Here is a 25610-nt window from a genome sequence, read left to right on the forward strand (position 1 = left end):
CACTAAGCCTGGGTCACTCTGGATGTGCTGGGTGATAACTGCTCTGGTGGCAGGGAGTCCCTGCCATGCTGGGCTTTCCCAGGATTCATTCCCTTTACAGACACGGTTCTATAGGTGTATCCTTGGCTCAAATCCTCCAGGAGAGTAGGAGTTTACAGGTATTTGGTGCCACCCTGTTCCTCACACCCTCTGTAGCCAAATTCCTGAACAAGCTCTGGTGTGGGGACAGGGATGCTCAGAGATGCTCCACACCCAAACAGGTCCTGAGCCACAGGAAGGGGACAGAGGCACCAGACCCTGCTCAGATCCACCATGTTTGTACAAGGACAGAAGACACAGAGTCAGGAATCCTTCCCTGGAGCTGAGCCCCTTTATTCCCATTGGTTTGGCTCCTGCACGTGAGGATCAGCAATGACACCTTTCAAACCAGGAAGTGTCTCACAAGGTCCTTCCTACTCCCACCCCAGGACAGGGAGACCTCCCATAGATCCCAGAGGGACCCCCAGCCCAGGCGTGACCAGGGAGGTGTCCAACACCTTCACTCCACAATACCAGCACCGCTCTTGAACAATGTGTCCCACCTTCCACCACCATCCTGTTCCTCCTTTGTGAGCCAAAGATAACCCTGTGCTGGTGAAATGACACAGTCAGAGGCACTGGAAAGCACATGTTCAAATGTCCTCTCCATGACCAAGATGATTAAAGGCCACCTGAGAAGCAAGGTACAGGACCAGACAGGTGACAAGTCACCTCATGAGCTCTTCTACCCTCCTGTGCTTCAGAGGAGGAACCAGGTCACTGGGGCAGGAGCACCTGGAGCTGTGTCCTCCCTCTTCTCCATCCTCCACAAGAGCCAGAAAGGACATGAAACGGGTGAGAGGAACAGTTGGTCAGTCAGTGGTGGATCCTTTGACATTCCCACTGCAACAGCTCCCAGATGAGCTCACTTAGGTCTTTCCTGGCCATCAGCTACTCGCAGTCTCATCTACTCTTCGCCCTCCAACAAGGGGAAGGACAAGACAAATTGTTCCTCCCAGTTTCTAAACCATCAGTTGAGGCTGCTGCTCACAGGATGTTCATTTCCTTGTGTTGGTGCCTGGGCAGCTCCTTTGTCCTGCTCCCTGTGGCCTCTGGGCCAGTAGGTTTGAACCTCCAGCTCTGTCCAGTCTCATAACATGTGTCTGACCTGGTGTTTGTTTTAAAGATCAGGGCCAGGCTTTGCAACTAAAACACAGTAAAAGATTTTAGATTCTTATTAAAACCAACTTCTGCACCAGGTCCAGATTCCAGGCTTGGCTTGGGACAAGTTTATCTTCTGCCCAGCTGCCCCTCTGGTGAACACCCCAGTGCCAGAGGGGCCTCTGCATGGATGGCAAAACCATCTCCATGGCTTAAAATACAAACACTGGTGTCCTTTATTTAGGCATGTGAGGAAGAGTCCAAGGCTTCAGTTCCAGGGCTGAGGAGCCATGAGGGGAGGTGAGGCTGTGTCCTGGTGCCCCTCCTGCCCCACGGAGATTGCCCTGGGCAGTGCTGGCTCTGGCTCAGGAGGGGTCATCCGTGTCCACCGTGGACAGGAGATGGGCCACCTGGGCCTTCTGGGCACCGGTGATGTGCTGGGCCATCTGCACCATGCAATCCATGGTCACCTCGGGGTTGGCCTGGAGCAAGCTGCAAGGCAGATGGGAGAGGGCAGCTGGCTGAAGGAAGAACCACCTTCTCTGCATCCCCTGCTGTTCCTACCCTGGGGATCAGCATCAGCCTCCTCATCCCGGCTCCCATGGCCCCTCACCTGCGGATGTGTTTGAGGATGTAATCCCTCCTCAGGTGCTTGATGTTCTCCCTGATGACTGACTGGGTGCTGTCATCCTCCTGCATGTGCTTCTCCAGCCACTCCACCACCACCTGGTTGTTGTCCCAGAGGTAGCCCTGAGGAGAGCAGCACAGTGGGCAGGGGGTCCTGCTGCCTGCACAGCCTGAGCCCCCTCTTCCTCCTGTGGCCTCAAAACCAGGCAATGGGAATTTCCTTCCCAGTCCTGCACATATGGCATGGCACAATCCCCCACTCCCATGCTCCAGTCATGGGGTAAAAGGTTCAGTCTGGAAACCGAAATTCATGAAACCTTTGCAAACTGTTTAAAATGCAAAAAGTTAAGGTAAAACACATTTCCTTTGCATGTCATCACTTCCTGGCTCAGCAAGAACAGGACTGGCACAGCGACACGTGTGTGTCCTTTGAAAGCAGCTCAAATGCAAAGAACCCAAGTCTCTCATCCGCCCTGGGAAGCCCTGTCATGGTAAAAAGTGTTTATTTGGGGACCACCTTGCTATTGCTGAGCACCAGCACCCAACTGGGGTCACTTAATTTGGAGAGACATCCCCAGCCTCAGGGCTGCTCAGCTGCCCACTCGGACACATTCCCTTCATACATTTAAACCTTCAGGGAGGCACCACCAAAACATCTGAGTGATGGGAGAGAAAGGTGAGAGCCCTTGGGACGCCCAGGGGCTGTCTCAGGAGGTTGGGGCGGGAGGTACCTTTTCGGCTCCCTCCGTCTCCATGAACCAGCGCCGCAGCATGGACTGGATGTGGATGTGGCTGAGCTCACTGTTGGCCTTCAGCACCTCCGCCTTCACCCCCTGCTCCAGCAGCAGCCGCCGCAGCCGCCAGTAGAGGAAGGAGCGGGCATTCCTCCACTCCAGGATGTCCTGCAGGAACAGGCGCAGCCGGGTTTGCCTTTGCAGGAGGAGGAGGAGCCGATGTGCTCGCCCATAGCTCCGGATCGAGGGCAGAGGGCAGTGCAGGGGCAGGAACAGTCTGGGAGCTGCAGCCCCTCGGGAGGGGATTTGCCTCCTGCCTTTGTGCCCCTACCGCAGAAATCCCTGCCCCGAGCCCTTCCCCTGGGCTGGTGCCCTCCCAGCTCACCGTGATGACTCCTTTCTCCTGCATGCGGCCCGGGGTGTCGTGCAGGTCGGCGAAGCGCACGGCCACCTGGTGGTACACGGGCAGGAGCAGCTCCTCCCGCGCCTTCAGCTGCTTCTCCAGCTCCTTGCGCTGCACCTCAGACAGCTCGGGGGTGCCTGGGGGACACACTGTGCTGAGCACTCCCAGCGGTGGGATCCACAGGCACCGTGGGATCTGTGGTCCCTCTGTGCTGCCACATCAGCCACTCCCACTGGGAAACGGGGTGCCACGTCCCTTTGCTTTGGCACAGTTACACCAGAGCCCAGCCACAGAGGTCATGGCCACAAAGGGGTCACACCATGTTTGGTGTCTGCCACAAGAGAAGGGAGGTGGCATTTGCAGGACTCTGTGGGACTGTGTTGTGGCAGGATGGAGCGACATGGGGGCAAAGACCACCCAATGCATTGGGTACAGTTCAGCATAGCCATTGCCATTCTTCATCTCAAAGCATGGGAGAAGACCCCAGCCCCAGCCCTAGGAGATACAGGTGTTCTAAAGTACCACCATAGCCTCTTGGTAGGCATGGTATCAGAAAAGCCATGAAGAATTTTCCCAGAGGAACACTCAAGGATTTCCTGGTGGTTGCCATCATAATGCTTAAGCCTCATTTTTTAATTTACCGCCACCAATGCCCTGAAATCCCCTCCCCTTACCCAGCTGCTCAACAAGCTTGGCATAGACTGTATCAATCCTTCTCATGGTCTTCACCAAATCCTTCTTCCTGAACTTAATCTCCACTGTTCCTCCAGGCTCCAAAATGCCTCCCCTGGAAGGAAAGTTTGGTAAAGCAGGGACTGCTCTTCATGGAGAATAAATCCTGGGAGAAGAGAGGCAGCTCTCTTTTCTGAGGATTAGGGACAGAAAACCTAAAAGGATTTTGCTTCCAGTGTGGGATTCTTGTCTACCCTGCCACTCATAGCTCACTCCAATGTGCAGGTGAGAGAAAAGGCCTCCTGATTGCAGAACTGTGTTTTACTCGCCCACAGCCTTTGCTGGAGGCAGGAGGATATTCCAAGGAGACACCTTGGAGATATCCCAAACCTTTCCATTATTCTATGACACCTGCCACGCTGCTCTGCAAGAACCTTGGAACTTGTCACTGATGGTTTTGAAAGGGTTAAAACCAGACATCTCAAGTGGCAGAAGGTCCCTGCCAGGGGACTGTGGCTCTGCAGCCCCCATTCCCCAGCTCTTCCTTCCCCACACGCAGGCTGTGGGGGACACCCACGTGTTTGGGGTGCTGACCTGCTCTCCTTGTCGGCGTAGAGCTCCACGTGCAGGGGGTTGATGGTGGAGTCGATGACTACCCAGGAGCCCCCCCTCAGCTCTGCTTGAGGGGGGATGTAGACCAGCACAGGCTGCCTGAAATCCCGCAGGCTGTCCACGATGAGGGCGCCGAACTTCAGCATTTGGTCATACATGTCTGAGAGCCAAAGGGACTCAGTGGCTGGGTGACACCACTGCCACGGCCAGGCCACTGCCCCGGCCTCCTCCAGCTGCCCAAAGCCACCTTCTCTATTGAAGATACAAACAAGCTCCCCAAAACCAGCCCAGCAGGGAGCTGCCAACCCTTGAGACTTGGATCCTGCAATGCCCCAGCCCAACCCCATATTCCAGAGTGGTGTAGGCAGAACCCTGGTAGGCTGGGACAGCCCAGGACCCCGTGGGGTGGCAGGGGTGCTGGCAGTATGTTACAGCATGGGAATCTGGGCATACCAAGCACGGATACCTTTCATGCCGCTGGAGAAGCCTCTCCAGTTGGCGAAGATCATCAGCGGGAGGTGCTCCCGATTGAAGTCCCGAATGGCCTGGGCTGTTTTAAAGGCAGAGTCTGGGAACCAGACCTGCCCAGCCTGCTGGATTATCTGGAAAAGACAGTGAGCAGCAGCTCTGAGAATGTGCCAGTTCTTCCCAGCACACCACACTGTAGGTCAGCAGCACATGGTGTGAAATAGCTGAAAGGATACAAACTGACCGAGCACCCTTGATTTCACCAGAATTAAGAAAAATCCAGACATGCCAAAGAATTCCACTAAGCTTTTTCCCTGCTCTCCCCTCCAGCCTCCTCTCAGGTGCTGCTTGGCCTCACTAAGGTCTCCCCACACACCTTTGCCTCTGAATCCAGGTTGGCGGGGTCCGCAGGGATCGTCACCTCCACAGTGCGGGTCTCAACAGCGATGACACCCACAGGGAGACCCCCCAGCCTGCAGCAAGGCAGGGTGGTCTCAGCAGAGGCCACTTCCCCTCCATGCTGCACCCCAGGCCCACCACAGAGCTGCTCCCCCTCCACCATCCCAAGAGCAGTGCCAGGGCTCTAGTGCGCCTGGCTACACGTTCAGGTTCCCTGCCCCAGGCTCCATCCCCTGATCCCGGCAGTACCTCGCTCTGCCAACCACAACTGTCTGAGCCCACGGCCTCATGATCTCCATGAAACTGCCCTGGTCGAAGAAGCCACTCTGCCAGGTCCCCTTGAGACCTGTGGAGCACAGGAAAACATGGAATGGTGCAAGGGTGAGCACTGAAGGGCTCCCTGTGCACCAACCCATGGCAAAGAACACCATCTGCACCAGGACAGGGGGGGTGCACCTGCAAGCTATTTTTGGGAGCAGTGCTGCAAATGTCTTGGGCTGCCCTCACTTACTTGGATGGGGTCTCCCTGCCAGCATCCACCTGGGGTCGTAGGGGACTTTGGAAGGGATAAAATCAATTTCTCTTTCGACGGGGTCACTTATGGCAGTGACGGGCACAGGGCTCTGGTTATCCTGCAAGGGAGACCCCAAAGGGCAGGTCACCAGCCAGGTATGGGCTAACACCCCCCACATCACCACCCTGCAGCACCCTCCTACCTTGGGTATGTACGAGAGCCACTGCAGGATGGTGTAGACCCCCTCAAAGTCATCTGGGACGGTGACGTGGGAAACGCCGTTGTTGTGCATGATCTGCACTCCTCCCAGCTGGTTATTGGAGGTGTAAACCTCCCGGCCCAACACCTGCACAGAGTTACCAACAGAAACAGGTGGGGCTGTACCACCACAGGAGCTGCTCCCTTGCTCTGTTAATCCACACCTCTGCACAGACACATTGCCTCTGGTCTGAGGCTGAATTTCCCCCTCTGTACAGGCTGATGTTAAAGCGAAGGGATCCTGATTTAGTGCACCGGTTTAGTGCAGCAGCTTTGAAATCAGCTCAAACCAGTGTGTTTTTGCCCAGAGATGGGTCCTGCCCCTGGGGCTGGAGCCCAACAGTCCCTGAGGCAGCTCATTCATCCCACCCTGCCCCAGGAATGATGCCCTGGCCCCTAAAACAACATTGCAAAGATGTGGGGTGACATGGTCTCCCTGCTCAGTGAGACCAGCACAGCTGCAGCTCCTCCAGACAAGGTCCCATGAGGTGATGAGCAGGGAGCTGCCACCTTTTCTCACGGGACAGGGAAAGAGCCCACACAGGGAGCGGTGTGAGGGACAGTGCCATGGAGCACACACAGCTGGACTCAGTACCTTATTGAGAGCTGTGACACCCGTGAGGATGATGTGGGAGTTCTCCACCTGGATGACACGCTGGCCCAGCCTCACCAGGTAGGCGCCGATCCCGATGGCACGACAAGTCACCTGGGCACACACACAAGGACACGTGGGGTCACTGGGGGCAGAGGGTGCAGGACAGATCACAAACACCTGGAGAAGGATGCTCTGAAGGGATCTGATCCTTGTTGCATCCTGTTACCCCCTCCAGAGGCACCTTAAAAGCGAGCAGGAGAGAGGGGAGGAGCAGGGGAGGGGCCCCAGCAGTACCATGCTGATGGTCACTATCTCGTCGTAGGCACGGGAGGACTCCCCAGCAATGGTGCCTGCAGCTCTCAGGTTTTCCACCCCAAATCCATTTTCCTTCCCGATTATGTCCAGGAGGACATACCTGCAGGGAAAGCAGAGCCATGGTGTGGGTGGGAGCAAGGGAAGAACTTACCTGTATAATGTGTCTGTCAGGATTCTGAGCCAGGAGCTGGGAGATGCACCATGGCAGGATATAAGGCAGGGCTTGGGGTGTCTCTGTGCAAACCAGGGGATACCAGGGCTCACCTGGACTCACCACCTTCCTCCACGTGTTCACAGCGCACCGAGTTCATGGTGCTGATCCTTGTGTAGTCCTGGGGAGTCAGGTACAGATACCTGAACCCCTGAAAATGAAGAGCAGGAGGATGAGTTGCAGAACACCCCATGCACACAGTCATAAGGGACATGGCCTCTCTCTGAAACCACCCTGAACCCCCACTGAGCATCACCAGTGGCTGAGGGACCAGGGCTGGACAGAGCTTTGTCTGGGGAGAGTTGAAAGAACCATCCCTGTGGTGCTGGGTGCAGGTGTGGGCTCACTCCCCGTTCTGATCCCGCAGCTTGATGTCCCAGTTTAGCCCTGGTCTTTCCTTCCCCAGCTAAGCCCTCCGTTGTTTTCTGTGCTGCAGGGGGGGAGGTGCCCACACACCTTGTGGGGCTCAGCAGGGTCCACCCAGGCCACCTGGAACATTTGCTTGATCTCCTCGGCAAAGCCGATGCGGGCGCCGCTGTTGGCGGCGATGTAGACGCGGGGGATTCCCTCAGCCCGCGCCAGCTCCGAGGCCCTCAGGAACACCAGGTCCTCCTCGGGCCCGAAGGAGCCGATCTTGTGTGTGATGTCGTTGCAGATGAGCACGATGTCCCGGCCTTTGGGATACTCAGGGGTCTTCAGCTTCATTTTGAAAGCAACCATCCCCACCTGCCCCGAAACAGCACAAGGCACAGAATTCTCCAGAGAATCACAGAATCACTGAGGCTGGAAAAGACCTCCAAGATCATGGAGTCCAACCTTGACCGATCACTACCTTGTCAACTAGACCAGAGCACTGAGTGCCACGTCCAAGAGACATAGGGCTCAGCTGCAGGTGGCATTAACCAACAGACAAGATGCTTGAGGAGCATCTCCGGAGCTTTAAACACAGATGGACTGAGCCACCAGCCATTCCCACCTGCTTCCCCCACCCCATTCCCAAAGCATCCCCCACTACCTCATTCCCTCCAGGGACCCTGTTCATCTGCACAAGGTGCCCCTGTGAGTCCAGCACCAGCTCAGTGTAAGTCAGGATGTCCTTGGGGTACTGGTCTGAGGAGCCCCACAGTTTGAAGAGAGCCTGTGGAGACACAGTGCTTGGGATGAGCTGATGCAGGGGCCAGGCAGCTCCTGGGATATTGCCCAGCACAGACACACTACTGCAGCAGCCTGGGACTGGGGTGTCTGGGACTGGGAGGAGCAAAACTCTGTGTCAGAGGCCCCCAGTGCTGCAGCCCTCCTTGCATGGGGCCTCCTGGTTCACATCCTCCATGAGTGCAACCACAGCAAGTTGCAAGAATCATCAAATCCTCGAATCACATGGGTTTGGAAGAGACCTTGAAGACCACCTAGTTCCAACCCCCATCACAGGCAGGAAGAGCCAGGAATTCCAAGAACTAGGAATTGGTTTAGAAATATTTCATATAACCAAAAATGTTGCAGTTTGGGCTCTTTTCCTTTTCTCATAGTCTAGGTCAGGGGAGAGGGGCCTTTTCCCCAGATGGGAATATTTAGGAAGGGTGAGGTTGAAGAACAAACACAATAATTCAGAGCTCTTTCTGCTCAGCCAGACTCACCTGCCTGATCATCTCTGGGAAGTCATACACGTAGGTGGTGCCCAAGGACTGTGCCTGGAACCGCTTGGCCTGGAGCAGGTCCTTGGTGACGTAGGGGGTGTTGATGAGCATTCCATGCTGTGGCCCCTGCTTGTCTCCATATGACTGGAACATGATCTGAGGAGAAGGGCAGAGTGTTGGCTGCCTTCTCCCAGTGTCATGGTGAGTCTTCTGCTGGAGCACTCCTGAGCTCTGCCTGGCCAAGGTGCTTGTGCCTGTGTCTCAAGCACGATTTTCCACCCCACTCTTTGCTATTGAGGGGTCAGTGTCACACTGCTGTGCTGCAAGTACCAGTGACACCACAACCTTCACCTCCCAGACCCAAAACTGTCTGACCATGCACCAGCATCACCCCAAGGAGTCCAACTGGATGGAGCTCAGAACATTTTGGAGCAAAGTATGACCATGAGGAACTCAACTGGATGCAGACAGAGGGGAGTGAAACCAGACCAGCCCTGGGAATGCTGTTTGAAGTCTGGGGGCTCTGGACAGACCAGCATTGCAGATGCACAAGGAGTTTTGCAGAAGCTCCCCAGAGCTCTGCCATATCCAGCAGTGCTCAGGCAGTCATGGTTGGGTTCTTGCAGCTGGTACTGTGGTTACTCACACTGCCAGTGCTGGGGTCCCTCACTTCCTTGTAGAGGCTGATGTCCAGGTAGTACCCGGACTCGTTGGTCAGGAAGAGGCGGATGGGGATGGCGGTGGCAGTGGGTGTCAGGCGGATGTTGATCTTCACCTCAGCTTGCAGGACCCGCAGCTTCCAGAGGCGGCTGCCGTAGCGCATCACCATGGAGCGCACCGACTCCTCGATCTGGGCATGGGATGGCACATGGATGAGTTGGTGGCTCCAGGGACAGCACTGCCCGCAAGTGCACAATGCCAGGGCCGGAACAGCCCTGTTGCATCTCAACCCCAAACAGCCATTTTGGATTTGCTTTGGAGAGCTCCTTCCCTCTTCCCCATCCCCACCGTGTGGTACCGACATCCAGCCTCTCCACTGGGGGGAGGAAAGCAGCTGTGGGTTGGCTGCCCATCCCTGCAGTGGTACCAAGCACAGGGGGTGACAGAACCTCTGTCTGCAGATCAGCAACATGCAAATAGCAGGAAGCAGAATCCTGAGAAACACACCTTGGAGGGGTCCATGATGACGTTCGGGACGAAGTTGAGGAAGATGTGGTTGCAGTCGGTGCGGACGATGGTGTTGTTGAAGGCCACCTCCAGCTCATCCATGGCCTCCAGGAGCAGCCGCTCGCCCTCGTTCTGCAGGTACTCGAAGGAGGCCTCCTGTGGTGGCCCAGGCAGCTCAGTGGTGCCCAGACCACCCCTGCACCCGAAACATGCCCCCCAGGGACACCCGGCACCGCCTTGCCTTGGTGATGAGGTCGGAGTGGCGCACGATGGCGCGGATGAAGAAGCGGTAGTCGGTGGTCTCGGCACCCGCCCGCACCTTGGCAGCCCCCAGGTACAGGTGCATCTTGTGGTTGGCGCAGGGAATGGCCGTCAGGTCGAAGTTGCGCATGCGACTCAGCTCCAGCTGGAAGGCGAGTGCCGGCTCCAGGTGCCGGTAAATCCGATCCTCTGCAAACTGCCCCGGCACGGCCGTGAGCCCGCGGTGAGCCAGCATGGAGCTGATGGTGAGCCAGCACCATGGGGGCTCCGCTCCCACCCGCTCTTACCTCGTCCCTGGCTCTGAACGTGAAAAACTTTGGGAATTCTCTCTAGAAAAAAGAGAGAGAGAGGACAACATGAATAGTCCTGGCATGCAGAGGGTTGTTCTGATTTTCAGTGGATTCATTAAAAGGGAAAAACCTTGCAGGCTTCATTCCCCAAAGGGAAAAGGGCTAGGAGGAATTAATTGGATTAGATTTTAGAAGGAAATTCTGGCACAGGTTGCCCTGATGAGAAGCTGTGGCTGCCCCATCCCTGGACATGTTCAAGGCCAGGCTGGATGGGGCTTGGAGCAACCTGGGATAGTGGAGGGTATCCCTGCCCATAGCATCGGGGTGGAATGGGATGTGCATTAAGGTCCTTTCCAACACAAACCACTCTGTGACTTTATAATGATTCTATGATGCCTTTTAAAGGCAGCTTAAAGCTATGTAGTGGCTCTGCAGGAACCATGTTACTGGAGACATGAGCTATATAAAGGCTGACACAGAAGATAAATTACTTATTGAATCACTCATTAATGAATTTCCAGCTCCTGATGCACAATGGGTTCATCCATTCCTCAGTGCTGTATAAGGTATTTAGAGATGTTGGAGGCTCAGTTGCACTCACCTGCTGGGCAATGAGGAATGTGATTCTCCGGAGACCATAGTCCACAAGGATATTTTTCTACACAGAAACAGAAGATTCCACCAGTCACGGGAGCATAAGGATCTCCACCAAGGGAGCAAACAAAACTCAAGCTATAGCATTTTGGGGGCCCCCACGTGGAGATGAGGCAGTGCCGTGGGGTACAGTGCCCCAGCTTGAAGGCTCTGCAGAAAGGAGGTCCAGTCCCAGTGACAGACCTTGGACTGGGCAAAGGCCCTGAAGATGGGCACCAGCTTCTCATCTTCCACATGGTCAGCTGAGCAAAGCGCAATGTTGAGGATGTGGATCGGCTCCTCTCGGATGTTCTGGCAACAAAACCCACCAGTCAACCCCAACCAGCAGCACCACTGCCAGACCAGCACCACCTGGGAGGGTCAGCAGCAGCACTGTGCCCACCTTGGCATCCTCCTCTTCGTAGATGGTGGCTTGTGCCTCGCTGATGACCCCGCTCTCCGACTGAGAGTTGGCAAAGCAGGAGATCACTTCATCGAAGTTCCTGCCCAAAGAGCAGGGATGGGGTGACCAGACAGCACATTGTGCCCACCCCAGTCTGAGAGGACAGCACCAAGTGCCCACTGTGGCAGGGACACAGGTACCAGCACAACAGCCCAGGGTGTATGCCAGCTCCACCAGCCCATGGCAAACCCACAGCTCATGAAACACAGCTCTGAGCACTGCCATGTAATGAGCAGAGATGTTTAACCTGGGCCATGTAAGCTTTAGCCAGGTCCCACATGTCCCAAAAGCCACATCATGTCCCCACCAGTAACTGTCCTACTGAGAAAACCCAGCCTCCAGCTGTGATGGGAACTGGAGCAGCCTCAGGCACTGCCCAGCTGCAGCTCTTCCACCCTGTTTTGCTGTCCAACAACTACAGCGGCACCCAAAATGCACAAAACCAGCCAGGTATGTCCCTGCACCCCCACCTTGTGAAGTCCTCAAATCTGCTGAAGGCCACCATGACTCCCATCCGCTGGCTTGGGGGAGAAAAGCCGCTGTCCATGAAGAGCTCAGTGCTGTGCCGGGCCAGGTCAGGGTTGGAGATGCTGACGGGGACAGCCATCCTGCCAGGGGAGCAAGGCAGCCATCAGCCATGGGGAGAGGCACCTCTCCAGGGTCCAACCAGGACCATGCAGGTCCCACATGGGACCTTGGCCTGGAGAGAGCTCATTCTGCTCCACCAGCAGCGGGACAATGCAGTGAGCAGCTCCTGCTGAGGATCCCTGTGCTTCATATGGAGGGAATGGTATAAACCCGACAGCTTTGCAAAAAGAACCATGCCCAGGGGAGCAGAACAGGTGTGTGGGACCCCTGTACCTGTTGGGGTGGGAGGAGGGCAGCATGAACTGGAACTCCACCAGGCAGGTGCCATCCGAGAGCTGCCGGTGCTGGAGGCTGTTCAGCTCGTAGGCGATGTAGCCCCGCCGCACATACACCTGAGGGGGACGCAGGAGGTACCACCGTGCCCCTGCTCTCCTCACACCCCCCTGTGCCACCCCCAGACCCCGCTGTGCCCCCCGCAGCCCCCCCAGCCCTCACCTCCAGCGCTGCCATGCGCACCACGGTGTTGGTGTGGTAGAAGAAGACGGGAAGCACATCAAAGATGGAGGTTTCTGACAGGATCAGTTTCTGGGGTAAGAAAGAAGAATTTAGGGCAAAGATGAAGTGGGACAACCTTGCCCCATCACAGGATGGTGGAGGCACGTTGCAGAGGGGTCCCTCAATAAGGGGTGAGCAGGACTGGCCACTGGGGTGCCCTGGCACAGCCAGCCCACCATGGGGTCACAGACAGAGCCAGACATAGATCCACATGTCAGTTCCCTGCCAAACGCAGTGCAGAAGAGGGGATGGAGACTGGCAGCACTGGAGTGCACCCCCTCCTCTGCTCCACACAGCCACTGCAGCAAGGCTCTGAGTGCTTTTTTGACTATTTTTAAGATTAAACCACTTGCAGCCAGACCCCCTCCCCGAAGCCACCCGAACTCCCTCTGGAAAAACGCGCAATTCCCAACCTTGAGGTTCTCAGGGCAGTACTCGTGTCCGTACATGTCGATGGCAGAGATGAAGATGGACTCCACCTGGTTGTGCCTCAGCTCGTACGAGGGCATGTGAGAGGCAATGAGCACCTGCAAGGGGAGAGGTGGAGCTGGAGTGTGGGGCACAGGGCTGGGGACAGGGTTGGGATGGCACCACGTGGTGCTCACTGACCTGCCGGGCCCTCAGTGCCACTTTGGAGTGCTCGGTCTTGCTGAGCTGTGTCAGCTCGTGCAGGATGGCTGTCAGCTCATCTGTCAGTGTGGGGTCACGGCCACACAGCTGGTCCTGCAAGGCCACACCAGCACAGCTCGGCTCAGGCATCTGGGATGGATTCATCCCAAACCCCAACATCACATGGGATGGCTTTATCCTGCACCCCACACTCTCATGGGATGCCTTCATCCTGCACAGGATGGCTTCATCCCAAAACCCAACCCCACACAGGAAATGGGGATAAAACCCAAGGCACTAAAATGGTGCAAGACGCTCTTTGACCCAAGTGACCCATGCAATAGAGGGGAGATAATTAAAACAAAGGGACAAAATAAAGGGATAATGAGGCAGGAATGGACACTTGAATGCAAACCCCAAACCCTGGGATGCATTAAACATAGGAGCAGAAAAGCTGTTTCCCATGTGTCTGTATTTCAAGGAGAAAGCACAGGGCTGTGACAACTGTGGCCATCCTGCAGCGATACAGAGCTGCCTTGGCACACAGGCTCTTCCCTGCCACCAGCCTTTGCTCCTGGAGTCTCAGGCATGGGCTGTACTCACAATTAACATGATCACCAGCAGGTTCTTCTTGGCCACCTGGGCGTGGGAGAAGATGCTCTCCAGCACGGGGTTCATGTCAGGTTTACACTTCTCCCGCAGGCTGATGACACACTTGTCATAGTGAGCTGTGGGGCAGGGCATGGTGAGCCCTGCAGCCCTCCAGAGAGCCCTGCAGCCCCCCAGAGCCCCATAGGCCTTTCCCCAGAGAGCCCTGAGCCCTCACCATGCTGGAACTGTGTCTCTACTTGCAGGTAACGCCTGAGCAGGTCCAGCACCACTGTCTTCATGTAGCCCCGGATGCCACTGCGGTACCTGGGGACGAAAAACCCCACTGTGCTGCAAGGAAGTGGCCATGGTGGAGGGACCAGGGGGTCACAGACAGCACAGGCCTCACCTCTGCACCAGCTGCACCAAGCTCTGTGTATTCATGAAGAAGACCTCCCGCTCAGCCTTCCTCTGCAGCGTGGCTGCGTGGGTGTCCAGCACATTGGCGATCTGTGGGGAGAGGAGACAGGCTCTGGGGTGGCTCAGGGGCACAAGGCCACCAGCTCATCCCTTCCCTGGGGATGGGGCTGCTGCATCTGGAGCCTTTCCCTTGGTCTTTTTCTCCCAAAGTGAAAAATGCTAAGTAGCAAATAAATACAAAACAAACACCCAGGTAGAAACAAATACATACGGAAACACACATATTTCCCTCACCCCTAAGATCTTGGTAGCACAGATTCAGGCAGAAGCTCCAGTTAAAAGGAGTGGGGCAGAGCTGGGTGCAGCCCCTGTGGCACTCACCTGCTGGCTGGGGAAGCGGCAGAGCACTGAGGTGATATTGCTGGCATACTGTGCCATCACCTTCCGGATGGACTTCTCCACGGACAGTGGGATTCTTCCCGAAATGCTTGTCATGATCTCCTGCAGCTCCAGGAGGGGCAGGGCGGGGTCCCGCAGGGTGGTCATCAGCTGTGCCACCCATTCCTTCACCTGTGGGAGCAGAAGCTGGTGCTGCCTGCTCCCACCGACACTGTTGGGCTCGCCGTCGTGGCAAACATGTGGCAGCAGGGTAGGACACCCGGCACATGGCACCCACCTTGGTCTTGAAGTAGGGCTCGGGCAGGCAGTACCCGTTCATGACGTTGGTGAGGTTGTCCAGCACATTGCGGAGAACCTGGTGCTGCTTCTCACCAGTGATGGGGAGGGTCTGCTGGGCTGGGAGCCCCCCTGTGAACGGCTGCGCCTGGAGAGGGCACAGGGAGGTGGCCTGACCTGTCCTTGCTGACCTGGGACAGACCCTCCCCAAGAGCTGCAGCTGCCCCAGAGGAAGCAGCATGACCCCTCCAGTCTGCTTTGCGTTAGATTCAGAGGAAGCACTTGACATTCAGGTTCATGGCTGTGCCAGTGCCTCATCAAGCTAAAAGTGCAGAAAACCTGGAGATTTTAGTGCTTTAGATGCACATTTTTAGTGCATGTGAGCCTCTGCACACCAAGTAAGCACGTGTGGGACACTGAAACAGAGCAATTCATGTGCAGCAGTGCTTAAGCCCCAGCACAGCTGGCAAAGGGACATGGCATGACCCCCCCCAGCCACAGGGACACATCCCTGTGCCACCCCAGTCAGGGCAGCTCCTACGCTTTGTCCCGCAGGGAGCATTCTCGGGATGCTAGTTGGGAGCAGGCAGGAGGGGACAGCAGCGTGGCAGGGCCCCCGCAGACTCACAGGCTTCACTATGGTGGGATCATCGAGCTGGAGGCGAGCGATGACACAGCCGGCCTCCAGCAGCGCCCCCGGCCGCTTGATGTAGTGCACCCGCCCGGCCTCCTCCACCGTCAGCGTCATGATGATCTTCATCACCTGAGTGGGGAGGGGCGAGACCGTCAGCGTGACAGCAGCACCCCTGGGCTGCAGATCCCACGAGCGTCGCGGCAGCGTGGGTGGGTTCCACCTTTGCCGTCCTCCAGCGCTGGAGGAATGCTGCTCCTCCAGCTTTCCTGCAAAACTCACCTCAATTTCTGCAAAAACCTTCCCCTTGTCCACGTGGCCACCATCTTCCACCACGTACTGCAGCAGCTTCCCCGCGGAGGGCGAGCGCAGCACCGTCGGATCCTTCTCCTTCTCGAAGGTGCACGTTTTGTTGCCGATGGTGATTCGGTACCTTAAGGAGAGGGAAAGGTGTCACCAGCCAGCTGTGGGTCAGCAGGGAGGGTCGATGGGGCCCTGTGAGGAGGGAGGTACCTGTCGACCTCCTCCTTCATGTAGGTGGTGTAGCTGCAGCCGTCGTAGGACAGCAGGAGCCCGCCGTCGTTGAGGCGGTGCACGTCTATCTCGATGTGCGTGCGGTTCATGATGACCACGTACGTCGTCAGCGACTGACGGGCGACCTGCGGGCAGGGAGACCCCTCAGTGCAACCCCAAAACACCACAAGGGTCGGGCTGGGGGTTGCTGGGCGTGGCAGAGGGTGAGGAGCATCTCTCTGCACTCTGTGCAAGGGCCAGTGCCATGGGATGGGGCTGTGCCAGGAGGGAAGGAGGCAGCAACCTCCTTGGGCTGCACAAGGAGCTGGTTTAACTCACAGCCCAGAGCTGGTTCAACTCACAGCCCAGAGTTGGTGTAACTCATGGCTCACCTGCTGCTTTCATTGTGAGTAGGGAGTTTTGCATGAAGTTCAACTAATTGGGTTTAAAAGCAAGAAAAGGAAGTCTTTTAATAAACTTAGGGCAACAGAGTGTATGAAACTGTCTAGTTAAAATGAGGTTATTAAGGTTATGAGGTTATTAACCTCAATTTTTATGCTGCACTGTTCTAAAGGACCTTTGTCCCTGAGGGCAGAAACAGGTCCCTGTCCCTGAGGAAGTGCCGTGGTCGGTTCAGGGGGAGCACAGCCCTTCCCTCACCTGCAGGATGTACTTCACACCCTCGTAGATGAGTTCCACATCGACAATGTTCAGCAGGGAGGCTGCTGGCAGCACCTGCCCCCTGGAACACAGCAGAGGGGTCAGGCACCACGGCATTCCTTGCCTCTCCAAGCACTGGGATGCTGTGGTGCTGTTGGGGCATGTAAGCTCCCAGCTGGCTGTGAGAGGGAACAACCGTGACTAGAGGGGACAAGTGTCAGCTTTAAATGACCCACATGAGCACCATGTACAAATGGATCTGGAGGGAGGCCAAGCACTGGGAAAACACTCAGATAAGGTGTGTGGGAGAGCCCTGGGCACCCTCCAAGGCCAGAGGAATAACCTTGATATTCAAAAACAAAAGCAAGCTGCATCAGCCAAGCCACTTTCCCTTGAAAGCTGTTTTCTCAGCCTTGGGAAATCTTTTCCACTCTCCAAACAGAGTGATAACAAAGGAGCCAGAGCTGTGAGTTGCAGCAGATCTCCGTCCCCAGCTCTCACAGGGCTACTGCCACTAGATGTGCAAAGCTTTTGCAGCAAAAATGGAAGGAAGACAGTCCAGAAGAGCAACACTCAGGTCTCCACTGTGGCTGCCCCATCCCTGGAAGTGTTCCAGATCAGGTTGGGCAGGGCTTGGAGCAACCTGGTCTAGTGGAAGGTGTCCCTGCCCATGGCAGGGAGACGGGAACTAAATGGTCTTTAAGGCCACTTCCAACCCAAACCATTCCATGACATTCACTCCCTGTGCCCCCTCCGGGCAGTCCCCCCCACACACCTCTCCAGCGTGTGCAGGAAGTCGGTCATGCACGTCCTGAAGGCAGCATCCGCCACGTTCAGGGCACCACAGACAATCCCCAGCATCGTGTCCGGCTTCTCTGCCTGGGGGGGGCAAAAATAACAGGGTTTGAGTCCTAGACCAGGAGGGGAGAGGTGACCCCAGAGACCCCAATGTGCCCCACCTGCACTTTCTCGGCGATTAGATGGTCCAGCCAGCCTGTGTGTATCTTGTTGTTCTGGAAGCTCTCTGTCTCCAACAGCTTAATCAGATACTCCACTGTGGTCCGGAAATCCCCACGGATAGACAGCTCCTTCAGGGCAACCACCATGTTCCTTTAGGGAGCAAAACCCTCCATTAATGACCAAGAATACAGTGGTTGGCTTTCAGCAGAGGAAATGGGGGAGCCACTGGGACTGGGATGACGAGCTCCTGAGGTGATGAGCTCCTGAGCCCTGGGCACCTTCACAGAATAGAATCACAGGATGGTTTGGGTTGGAAGGAACCTTAAAGATCATCCCATTCCACCCCCCACCATGGGCAGGGACATCTTCCATTAGACCAGGTTGCTTAATGCCCTGTCCAACCTGGTCAAGAAACAGTCAGATGAAACAGGCCCACAGTCAGAATTCTCTTAATAAAACACTTAAACACCCAAGACAGCCTCGCTATATGTTGTTCAATTCCTGAACAGACACTGCTGTTCCCAGGCACTCGGCAATGCTCAGGACATCACTACCATGTGTCCTTGATGATCAGGTTGATAAACTGGGGCCATGGCACCACCACAGTCCTAAAAACTCTGGCTTTGGCCAGACAGCCCTGGCAGTACAAGCCAGCTGCTCAGCACAGTGGCACTGTTCTGGGCCTCTTGGATAAAAGCCACTTTTCCCAGCTCATGCACTGATTGTGACTCTTCCTGAGGACACCCACCCCCTCCAACCCATTCTGCCACACTCACGAGATGGCCTCCTCCCGGTTCTCTCCCCAGGAGAAGCAGTGGCCGAACTGGGAATCAGCGAACTCGTGCAGCCCCCCGGCCGCTGCCACGCTGAAGTACCCCCAGACGTTCTTGCTGCTGCGGAAGTTCAGCTCCTGCACCGTCCCCGAGCTGGGCTTGAAACCCTGAGCCAAGACAGAGCAGGGATGGAGGAACCAGGACTGAGACTCATGCAGTGAGACAGGGAAGGGGAACCCCCATGGATCTCACGTGAACATTGTCTGGCTGGAGGGGACCATGCCCAGATCAACCCTACAAATGGCAGGGTCCCCTTGTCCCCACGTGTGCGGCTGGTGCACAAGGCCCCGATCCCAGCTCACCTCCTCGGGGTTCTCGCTGGTGATCCGGGCAGCAATGACGTGGCCTCTGGGCACGGGGGGGTTGGTGGGGCTGTGGAAGCTGATGGGGGTGTCCCCCCAGGGGCTCTCCCCATACAGCACCCGGATGTCTTTTATCCTGTGCAAGGGAACGCCCATTGCGATCTGTGTGAGAAACAAAGGCTTGAGCTGCCAGAGCAAAACTTCAGCATCAAAATTAACACTGGGAGACATCAATAGGTGGTTTGAATGGAAAGCTCCCAGAGAAAGCCAAAGGAGAAAGAAGGATGCTACATCACTTCCACTTGTGCCTTCCATCCTGATATATGGGACAGGTTCCCTGTGCCAGGCTCCAGCCCAGCACTCCTCTCTAAATCACTAAATCCTCTAACACACCTTGGATTCCCCCGTGTGCAGATACCTGCAGCTGGGCCGCTGGGAGGTTCACGTCCGCCACCATCTCCGTGCACGGGTGCTCCACCTGCAGGCGCGGGTTCAGCTCCAGGAAGTGGAAGCTCCCGTCCTCGCTGTACAGGTACTCCACGGTGCCCGCGCTCACGTACCCCACCATCTGGGCCAGGCGGACGGCACACTGCGGGACAGGGGAGACCCCGCAGGGATCAGAGAATCAGGGGAGACCCTGGCTTGGAAGGGACCCACAGGCATCATCGACCCAGCCACTGGCTGTGCATAGGACACCCCAAAAATCCCACCCCGTGCTTGAGAGTCCAAATGCTCCCTGAACTATGTCAGGCTTAGGGCTGTGACCACTCTCCTGGGAAACCTGTTACAGTGCCTGACCACCCTGGACAGGGAGTCCCTGCTGGGCTCGGGAATCCTTCCTTTCCTTAAAACCCCAATAAACCCAGCAAGGACCAGACCACTTAGTTTCCCACTAAAACCTCGTGCTGCCCCAAGACCAGGCTGCCCACCTTCTCCATGACCTCAGTGACGGCGGGGGCCGCGATGGTGGCCGGCGCCTCCTCGATGATCTTCTGGTGCCGGCGCTGGATGGAGCAGTCACGGCTGAAGAGGGAGATGGCGTTGCCGTACTCGTCGGCCAACACCTGCACCTCCAGGTGCCGCGCGTGCTGCGCCAGCTGCATCAGGAAAATGGGCGAGCCGGGCGACTCCGCCTGCACCTGCAGCAGGGAGAGGGTTGTGCTTTGCCATCACCCCCCAAAATTCACCCCAGGAGGGAGGCAGAGTTCAGGCAGAAAGTGGGAGATGCCCAGGGTGGGAGCAGGACCTGCTGTGTGCCCCAGGGTGGGATGGGGACAGGGATAAGGGTTCTGGGCACCTCTTACCTGACGGAAACAGGCACCAAATTCCTCTGCTGCCTCCACTTTTCGGATGCCTTTGCCCCCACCGCCTTCTGCTGCCTTGATCATCAGTGGGTAGCCGATCCTCATGGCCACCTGAGGAGGGACAAGGGCTGGAGTGACCACAGCACTTTGGACCCGAAACCATCACCCTGACAGCCCACACAGCTCCATGCACCCCTGAGCAGGATTGCACCAAGCCACCGCCATGCAGAGTGACAAACTGCTGCTGCCACAGCCTTGTGTCACTGTCACGTGTGCTGGAGGCCACAAGGGCCAGGGCAGGCAGGCTCTGAGGAGAAATCATGGTGGGCAAGAGACAACCAGCTGCCCATGGGCTCGGTGTTACCTCCAGGCCTTCCTCCAGGTCCTTCACGCAGCCCTGTGCATACGTCTCCAGGGGGATGCTGATCGTCTGCTGATGCTTCTCATCCTCCTCAGACCACTGGGCCATCAGACCTGTGGGCATGACCAGAGCTATGGTCATCCCCAGGGTGGCACAGCTGGTGGGGCATCCTGGCTGTGCCCAGAATGCTGGAGATTCTGCACTGGCACACACCATTTCCCATTTCCATGCATCCCATCTCCAGAAACCCCTCTGCCCAAACCAGCAGCTGCAGTGGGGTCCCCAATACCTGCAGCCAGCCAGGCCAGGGACCCCAGCCCTGGTGTTTGTTTGGGGGGCAAAGAAAGGCAGGGAGAGGGAGTGGGGGAGCAGGGAGGATGTGGGGGCTATGAGGGGCTCTTACCGCTCCCACTCCATGGCAGTGTGGGGATCTCCAGCGTCTGAGCCACGATGGTGGAGGCAACTTTGTCCCCCAGCGCCCACATGGCATCACTGGGGGGACCTTCAGAGAGGAGGGAAGGGGTGAGGGGGTCAGCCCAACCCTATAGGCCCATTCCTGTTGTATGGAGGCTGCAGGGAGCTGCTCCCCACTGAGTCAGCACCACCAGCCCTCCTGCAAGGAGTAGGGGCATGGGAAACACCCCCAAACCCACTGCCCAGTTCAGGATGGAGCTCAACCCTTCTCCAAGGGGAGCACAGGCTGTCCCTGGCTGGGAATCCCCTAAGGTTTACTCCCACCTAACATTCCTCCATGAACACTGCATCAGCTCGAGAATTACAGGGAAAACTCAGAAAACAGTAGGATTCCTGGGAACATTGCAGGAAACCAGCCTGGGGTCTGCCACTCTGCAGGGTGGGCATGCCAGAGGCACCAAAGGGGCATTCCCAGTGCAGTGTCCCTGGGAGCGAGAATGTGTGCTCACACCAACCCAACACCTGCTGCTTCCTCCAGGACAGGGAAGCAGTAAGACCTTACCTAGGAAAGCTATCCCATTTTTCTGCAGGAGTTCTGGCAGCTTGTGGTTCTCCGAGGCATGTCCCCAGCCAGCCCACACCGCCTGGCACATGGAGAAGGAGCATTGGGAGTGTTACCCCTGTACTGGATCTCCCATTAGCCATACGCTGTGCCCAGCTCCTTGGCACACAGGGACATCACCCATTTTGGGGTGTCCCCTCTGCCCAGTAGCTTCCCTTGGCAAAGAAGTGGGAGACACATGAGCGGCCGTTACCTGGACTGGGATCCGTTTGGAAATGTCCACAATCAGCTCCACGTTGGCGTAGTTGTTGTTGTTGGTCCCACCGGGGACGGGCACATAGTGATCTGCCATCTTGATGTACTCTGCAAGACAGCACGTGGGGGTGCTGGGAGCCAGTCCCATGAGCTGCACCTCCTCCCCAAATCCTCCACCCTGGCAAGGTTGGAGGGGAGGAAAATTATTTCCTCCCAAATTTGGCTGCGCAGGAGGAAAGGGTGTGACTCTGGGCTATGCAGATCCCTCACATCCCAGGCAGGAAAGAGCTGCCCCCACTCAGCCCCAGGCAAGGAACTTCCCTCCTGGGATGCTTCCAGGAATTACCTGCGTTAGCCTTGAGGTCCTCAGGGGTGACCATGACCACGAAGCGGATGGTGCGCTCATTCCGGAACATCTCGTATGCCCAGCGGCGGATGGAGCGCATGCACTTCACGGCAGCGATGCCGTTGTTGGCAATGAGGACCTGGGGATGGGACAGGGGGTGGCAGGGTGGACCTTCTCCTTGCTGCTGGGGTGCAGGACTGGGAGTATGGCCCCCAGGGATGGCAGCAAGGAGACAAAGTAGGGTGGATGTGTTAACCGGGCACTTCCTGACAGTACATCCTGGCAGAGCAGGAGGCTCCTCAGCAGCATCTCTGTCTGGCACTGGGGATAACCAAGGATGGGACTTTGGCCATTGTTTGTGCCTGCCAGGCAAAGCCTCTGTGTGGTGTTCCCTCTCCCAACCCACAAGAAGTTGAGGGATGAACAGCTTTGGGCTGCCCTGGGCTGCCATCAGTCTGAGCCCAATGGACATGGGACACTTGGGCAGTGCTCAAGGGTGTCCCTGTAAAAAGCAGTGACCCCCCTCCCAGTCCCAGGCAGGGGCATGTGGGGACAAACCTTCTCGATGACGCGGTTGCCCCCAAAGCGGGTGACGAACTCTGCCGGGGAGGCGACGGAGAAGTCCCGCTGCAGATCCATCTTCCTGTGCTCGGGGCCCCGCTTTGGCAAGTGTGTCCCGGACATGCTGGGCCTGCGGTGGATGTGATGGCTGTTAGTGACCCCACAGCCACCCCAGTGTGCCCACAGCCACCCCAACGAGCCCACAGCCACTCCAGTGAGCCCACAGCCACACCTCTGGGGTGAACAGGGTGTGTTCCAAACCCCATGGCACAAGCACCCAGCCTCTGAGGGGTGCAGCCAGGCTTAGGCCTTCCCATCGCTCTGCCCAGAGTTTTAAGTAACTTCTAATTCTAAAGTAGGTTCACATCCCCTCTCATAGCTCAGCCAGATATTTCACTGTTATTCCATAGGTGAGCTATAAATAAACAAAGGAGGGAGGACTACCCCCGGAACCCCCTCAGACAAGCAGATTTTGTACATGTAGCACTCAGCACATTTATTTTAAGAGGATACATGCAAACCTCTCTGGGATGTTGGCAAATGCCCCAGTCTCTGCCTGCACTCAGGGTATTTTCCAAGTAGCTGGAGCACCCCATTGGGCAGTGCCAGGTTTATCTGCCCTCCCTCAGCCTCAAACCCACCACAAAGCCCATCCCCTCCTGAAAACCACACCAACCCTGTCTATAACATGACTCAGGTAGGACATAAGGACATTCCTTGTGTGTGGAAGCACAGAGAAGCAGCAGGGATAGCACAGGCAGCTCTGTGAGCCCACCCCAAACCCAGCACAGCAAGAGCCACTGCCAGGCTCATAGTGTCATAACACGTCCCCACAGCCAAAGCGGTGTTATTTTTAACCCAAGCAGAGCAGCTGGAGGAGCTGGGCAGCAGAACTTGGTTTCCAGTTGTTCCTGCTGGCCCTCAGCTGCGCTCCCATGGGAGCTGACTGGTGCAGACCAGCTGCCCCACAGCTCTGACAGTACCGGGAAAAGTCACTGTGAATTTGCCCAAAGCTCATGTAGTTCTCATCAATTCATCACGAAACACCAAAGAGCTACTTTCATAGACTTGCAGGAACAGCACAGGAGCATCCCACATACCCCAGTCCTACAGGGATGTGTTTTCCCACATACAATACCAGGAGCGTCTTAGCATCGCCCCATAGCAGAAGCAAAGTGACCCTGGCAGCAGGACTGGGGCCCTTCCATCCTGTTTGACATCCAAAACAGTGATTTTGGGGAAGTACCTCCTGCCCTGTTTTTGCCACGCTCATGCACATGGTGCTGCTGTCACACAGCACTCGGGGACGCCGGCTCTCCCTGGGGTTCTGCCCCAAAGGGAGTTGGAGGGGGACATCGACTTGGGGGACTCAAGAAGCATGTGCACCCCAATTTTAGTACCAGGTTCCCTGAGAAATGCATCCACCATCTCCAGCCTGGCCATCCCGCCGCATTCCAAGCCCCAGCACCGTACCTGAGGCCCCTGGAAGGCTCCAGTGAGGTGGTCACAGCGGGGGGCTCGGGGATGGTGCCCCCCACCCCAGCCAGGCTGCTGCGCCGCCGGCCCACCCTGAAGGCCGTGGTCACCACCTCATCGTCGGAGTTGTCATCGAAGGAGCCCAGCACGAACTTGGCGAGGGATGGGCGGCGCAGGGCAGCGGGGTTGTACACAGCCAGCTGCTCCTGCTCCCCAGCCACAGCCTTGGTGGCCCTTGGCAGTGCGTGGGTGTCCGGGGGGCTCGCTTGGGATGGGGGCTTAGCTGTGGAGGACTGCTCCAGGGTCTGCTCCAGCTTCTCCTCCACCTTGCACGGAAGGTTGGACATTTTGGCCCGAATGAGCAGCACCAACAGCAGCAGGAGAAGGGCAACCAGCAGCATTCACCAGCCCTGGGAGAGGGGGAGAACCTCAGTCATGGAGAACCCAAGCCCCCTATCAGCTGGAGTCATGGCAGTAACCCCCTAGACACAATGGCCCCTTCCCCATTCCTCCCCACCCCACAGTCCCTGCAGTGCCAAGCCAGGCATTACCATGCTCAGCCAGAGCTGTTTTTCCTGCTCGGAGCAGGGGAAGCTGTGAGGGGGCAATAGGGGCACCAGAGCAGGGGTAGCTGTGAGGGGGCAATGGGGGCACCAGAGCAGGGGGAGCTGTGAGGGGGCAATGGGGGCACAGAAGCAGCTCTGTGAGGGGATGATGAGGGCACCAGAGCAGTAGAAGCTGTAAGGGGATAATGGGGGCACAGGAGCAGGAGCTGTGAGGGGTGATGGGGGCACCAGAGCAGGGGGAGCTGTGAGGGGACAACAGGGGCACAGGGGGAGCTGTGAGGGATGAAGGGGGCACCCACTGGAGCAGGAGGAGCTGTGAGGGGGCAATGGGGGCACAGCCCCACTCTGAGGGGCTGACATGGCCTCCCCCCCCCAGCCACTGGCAGCACCCTCAGGAGGGCAGCAAGGCCACCCCACCACCCCCAGCCTGGCCCCTCAGAGGGAGGGGGGCCTTAATGGAACCCACAAATCTGTACAAGTGGGGTCGATCATCCCCATCAAACTGGGGATGGCAGGGAGGGAAAACCGCCACGGCCCCCTCAGCCCCGAGGAAGGTCACTCACCATCGGTGCTGACCTGCGCGTCCCCTCACACCGACATGGACAATTCCAGCCGCTCTCCCGGTCACGCTGCTCTCAGTGATCACTCCCTGTGTCCATCTGTCCCGCCCGGGCCGAATCCCACCCGCTGCCAGGGCCACTCCGCGGGGGAAGCACGGCCCAGGCCCCCCCGGGGTGTTCCAGTGGCCTCTCACACGTGACAGTCACGTCAAGCACAAATATTTTGCCGCTAACGTGTCTGGAAAACTTCTGCTGGAGATGAGGGTGGAAAGAGGGAGGGAGGGCCCGGGACACCCGATCCTTGGGGGACAAAGGTGCCCTGGCCCTGTGCCTGGTCATGGGGACGGGGAAAAGGACAAGCTCCTGTGTTTGTCTCTTTGAGAGGAGCAGGGACCCCCCTTCCACCCACTGAAGAACCAGAGCCTCCCTCCCTCCC

At 57.1% G+C, this 25610-nt stretch overlaps 1 protein-coding gene across 1 annotated transcript; it reads right to left on the bottom strand.

Moving 5' to 3' along the window:
- Window positions 1-348: 348 nt before the first annotated feature.
- On the bottom strand, window positions 349-25553 carry ACACB (acetyl-CoA carboxylase beta). The gene is made up of 53 exons (XM_027689325.1): window positions 25178-25553; window positions 24046-24458; window positions 22570-22702; window positions 22012-22150; window positions 21664-21773; window positions 21411-21492; window positions 20838-20936; window positions 20438-20547; window positions 20074-20184; window positions 19699-19908; window positions 19188-19358; window positions 18770-18931; window positions 18411-18574; window positions 17634-17784; window positions 17450-17553; window positions 16675-16756; window positions 16015-16160; window positions 15784-15934; window positions 15499-15633; window positions 14872-15018; window positions 14577-14765; window positions 14185-14285; window positions 14014-14102; window positions 13791-13915; window positions 13188-13301; window positions 12992-13105; window positions 12519-12608; window positions 12297-12415; window positions 11906-12043; window positions 11376-11475; window positions 11177-11284; window positions 10941-10997; window positions 10337-10378; window positions 10030-10245; window positions 9789-9944; window positions 9268-9471; window positions 8622-8777; window positions 8003-8125; window positions 7444-7713; window positions 7041-7138; window positions 6756-6876; window positions 6462-6572; window positions 5811-5954; window positions 5606-5726; window positions 5344-5440; window positions 5072-5168; window positions 4694-4829; window positions 4210-4387; window positions 3618-3730; window positions 2926-3080; window positions 2538-2708; window positions 1793-1929; window positions 349-1671 (listed from the first exon to the last, which is right to left on the bottom strand). The coding sequence occupies exons 2-53, from the start codon at window positions 24447-24449 to the stop codon at window positions 1545-1547; spliced, it is 7128 nt and encodes a 2375-aa protein (XP_027545126.1). The 5' UTR covers window positions 24450-24458; window positions 25178-25553; the 3' UTR covers window positions 349-1544.
- Window positions 25554-25610: the final 57 nt, after the last annotated feature.

Source organism: Neopelma chrysocephalum, unplaced genomic scaffold (genome assembly GCF_003984885.1).
Source record: "Neopelma chrysocephalum unplaced genomic scaffold, ASM398488v2 Primary Assembly neopelma1_77, whole genome shotgun sequence".
In the NCBI taxonomy this organism is placed as follows: Eukaryota; Metazoa; Chordata; class Aves; order Passeriformes; family Pipridae; genus Neopelma; species Neopelma chrysocephalum.

What these genes read in the sequence shown, in the direction of transcription:
- ACACB (XM_027689325.1), bottom strand. Translation starts at nt 24,449, where the DNA reads ATGCTGCTGGTTGCCCTTCTCCTGCTGCTGTTGGTGCTGCTCATTCGG. An exon ending in CCAAACGGATCCCAGTCCAG is followed by an intron (nt 21,493 to 21,663) that starts GTAACGGCCGCT and finishes TCCATGTGCCAG; the next exon opens with GCGGTGTGGGCTGGCTGGGG. An exon ending in TTCCTGCACACGCTGGAGAG is followed by an intron (nt 16,757 to 17,449) that starts GTGTGTGGGGGG and finishes GCTGTGTTCCAG; the next exon opens with GGGGCAGGTGCTGCCAGCAG.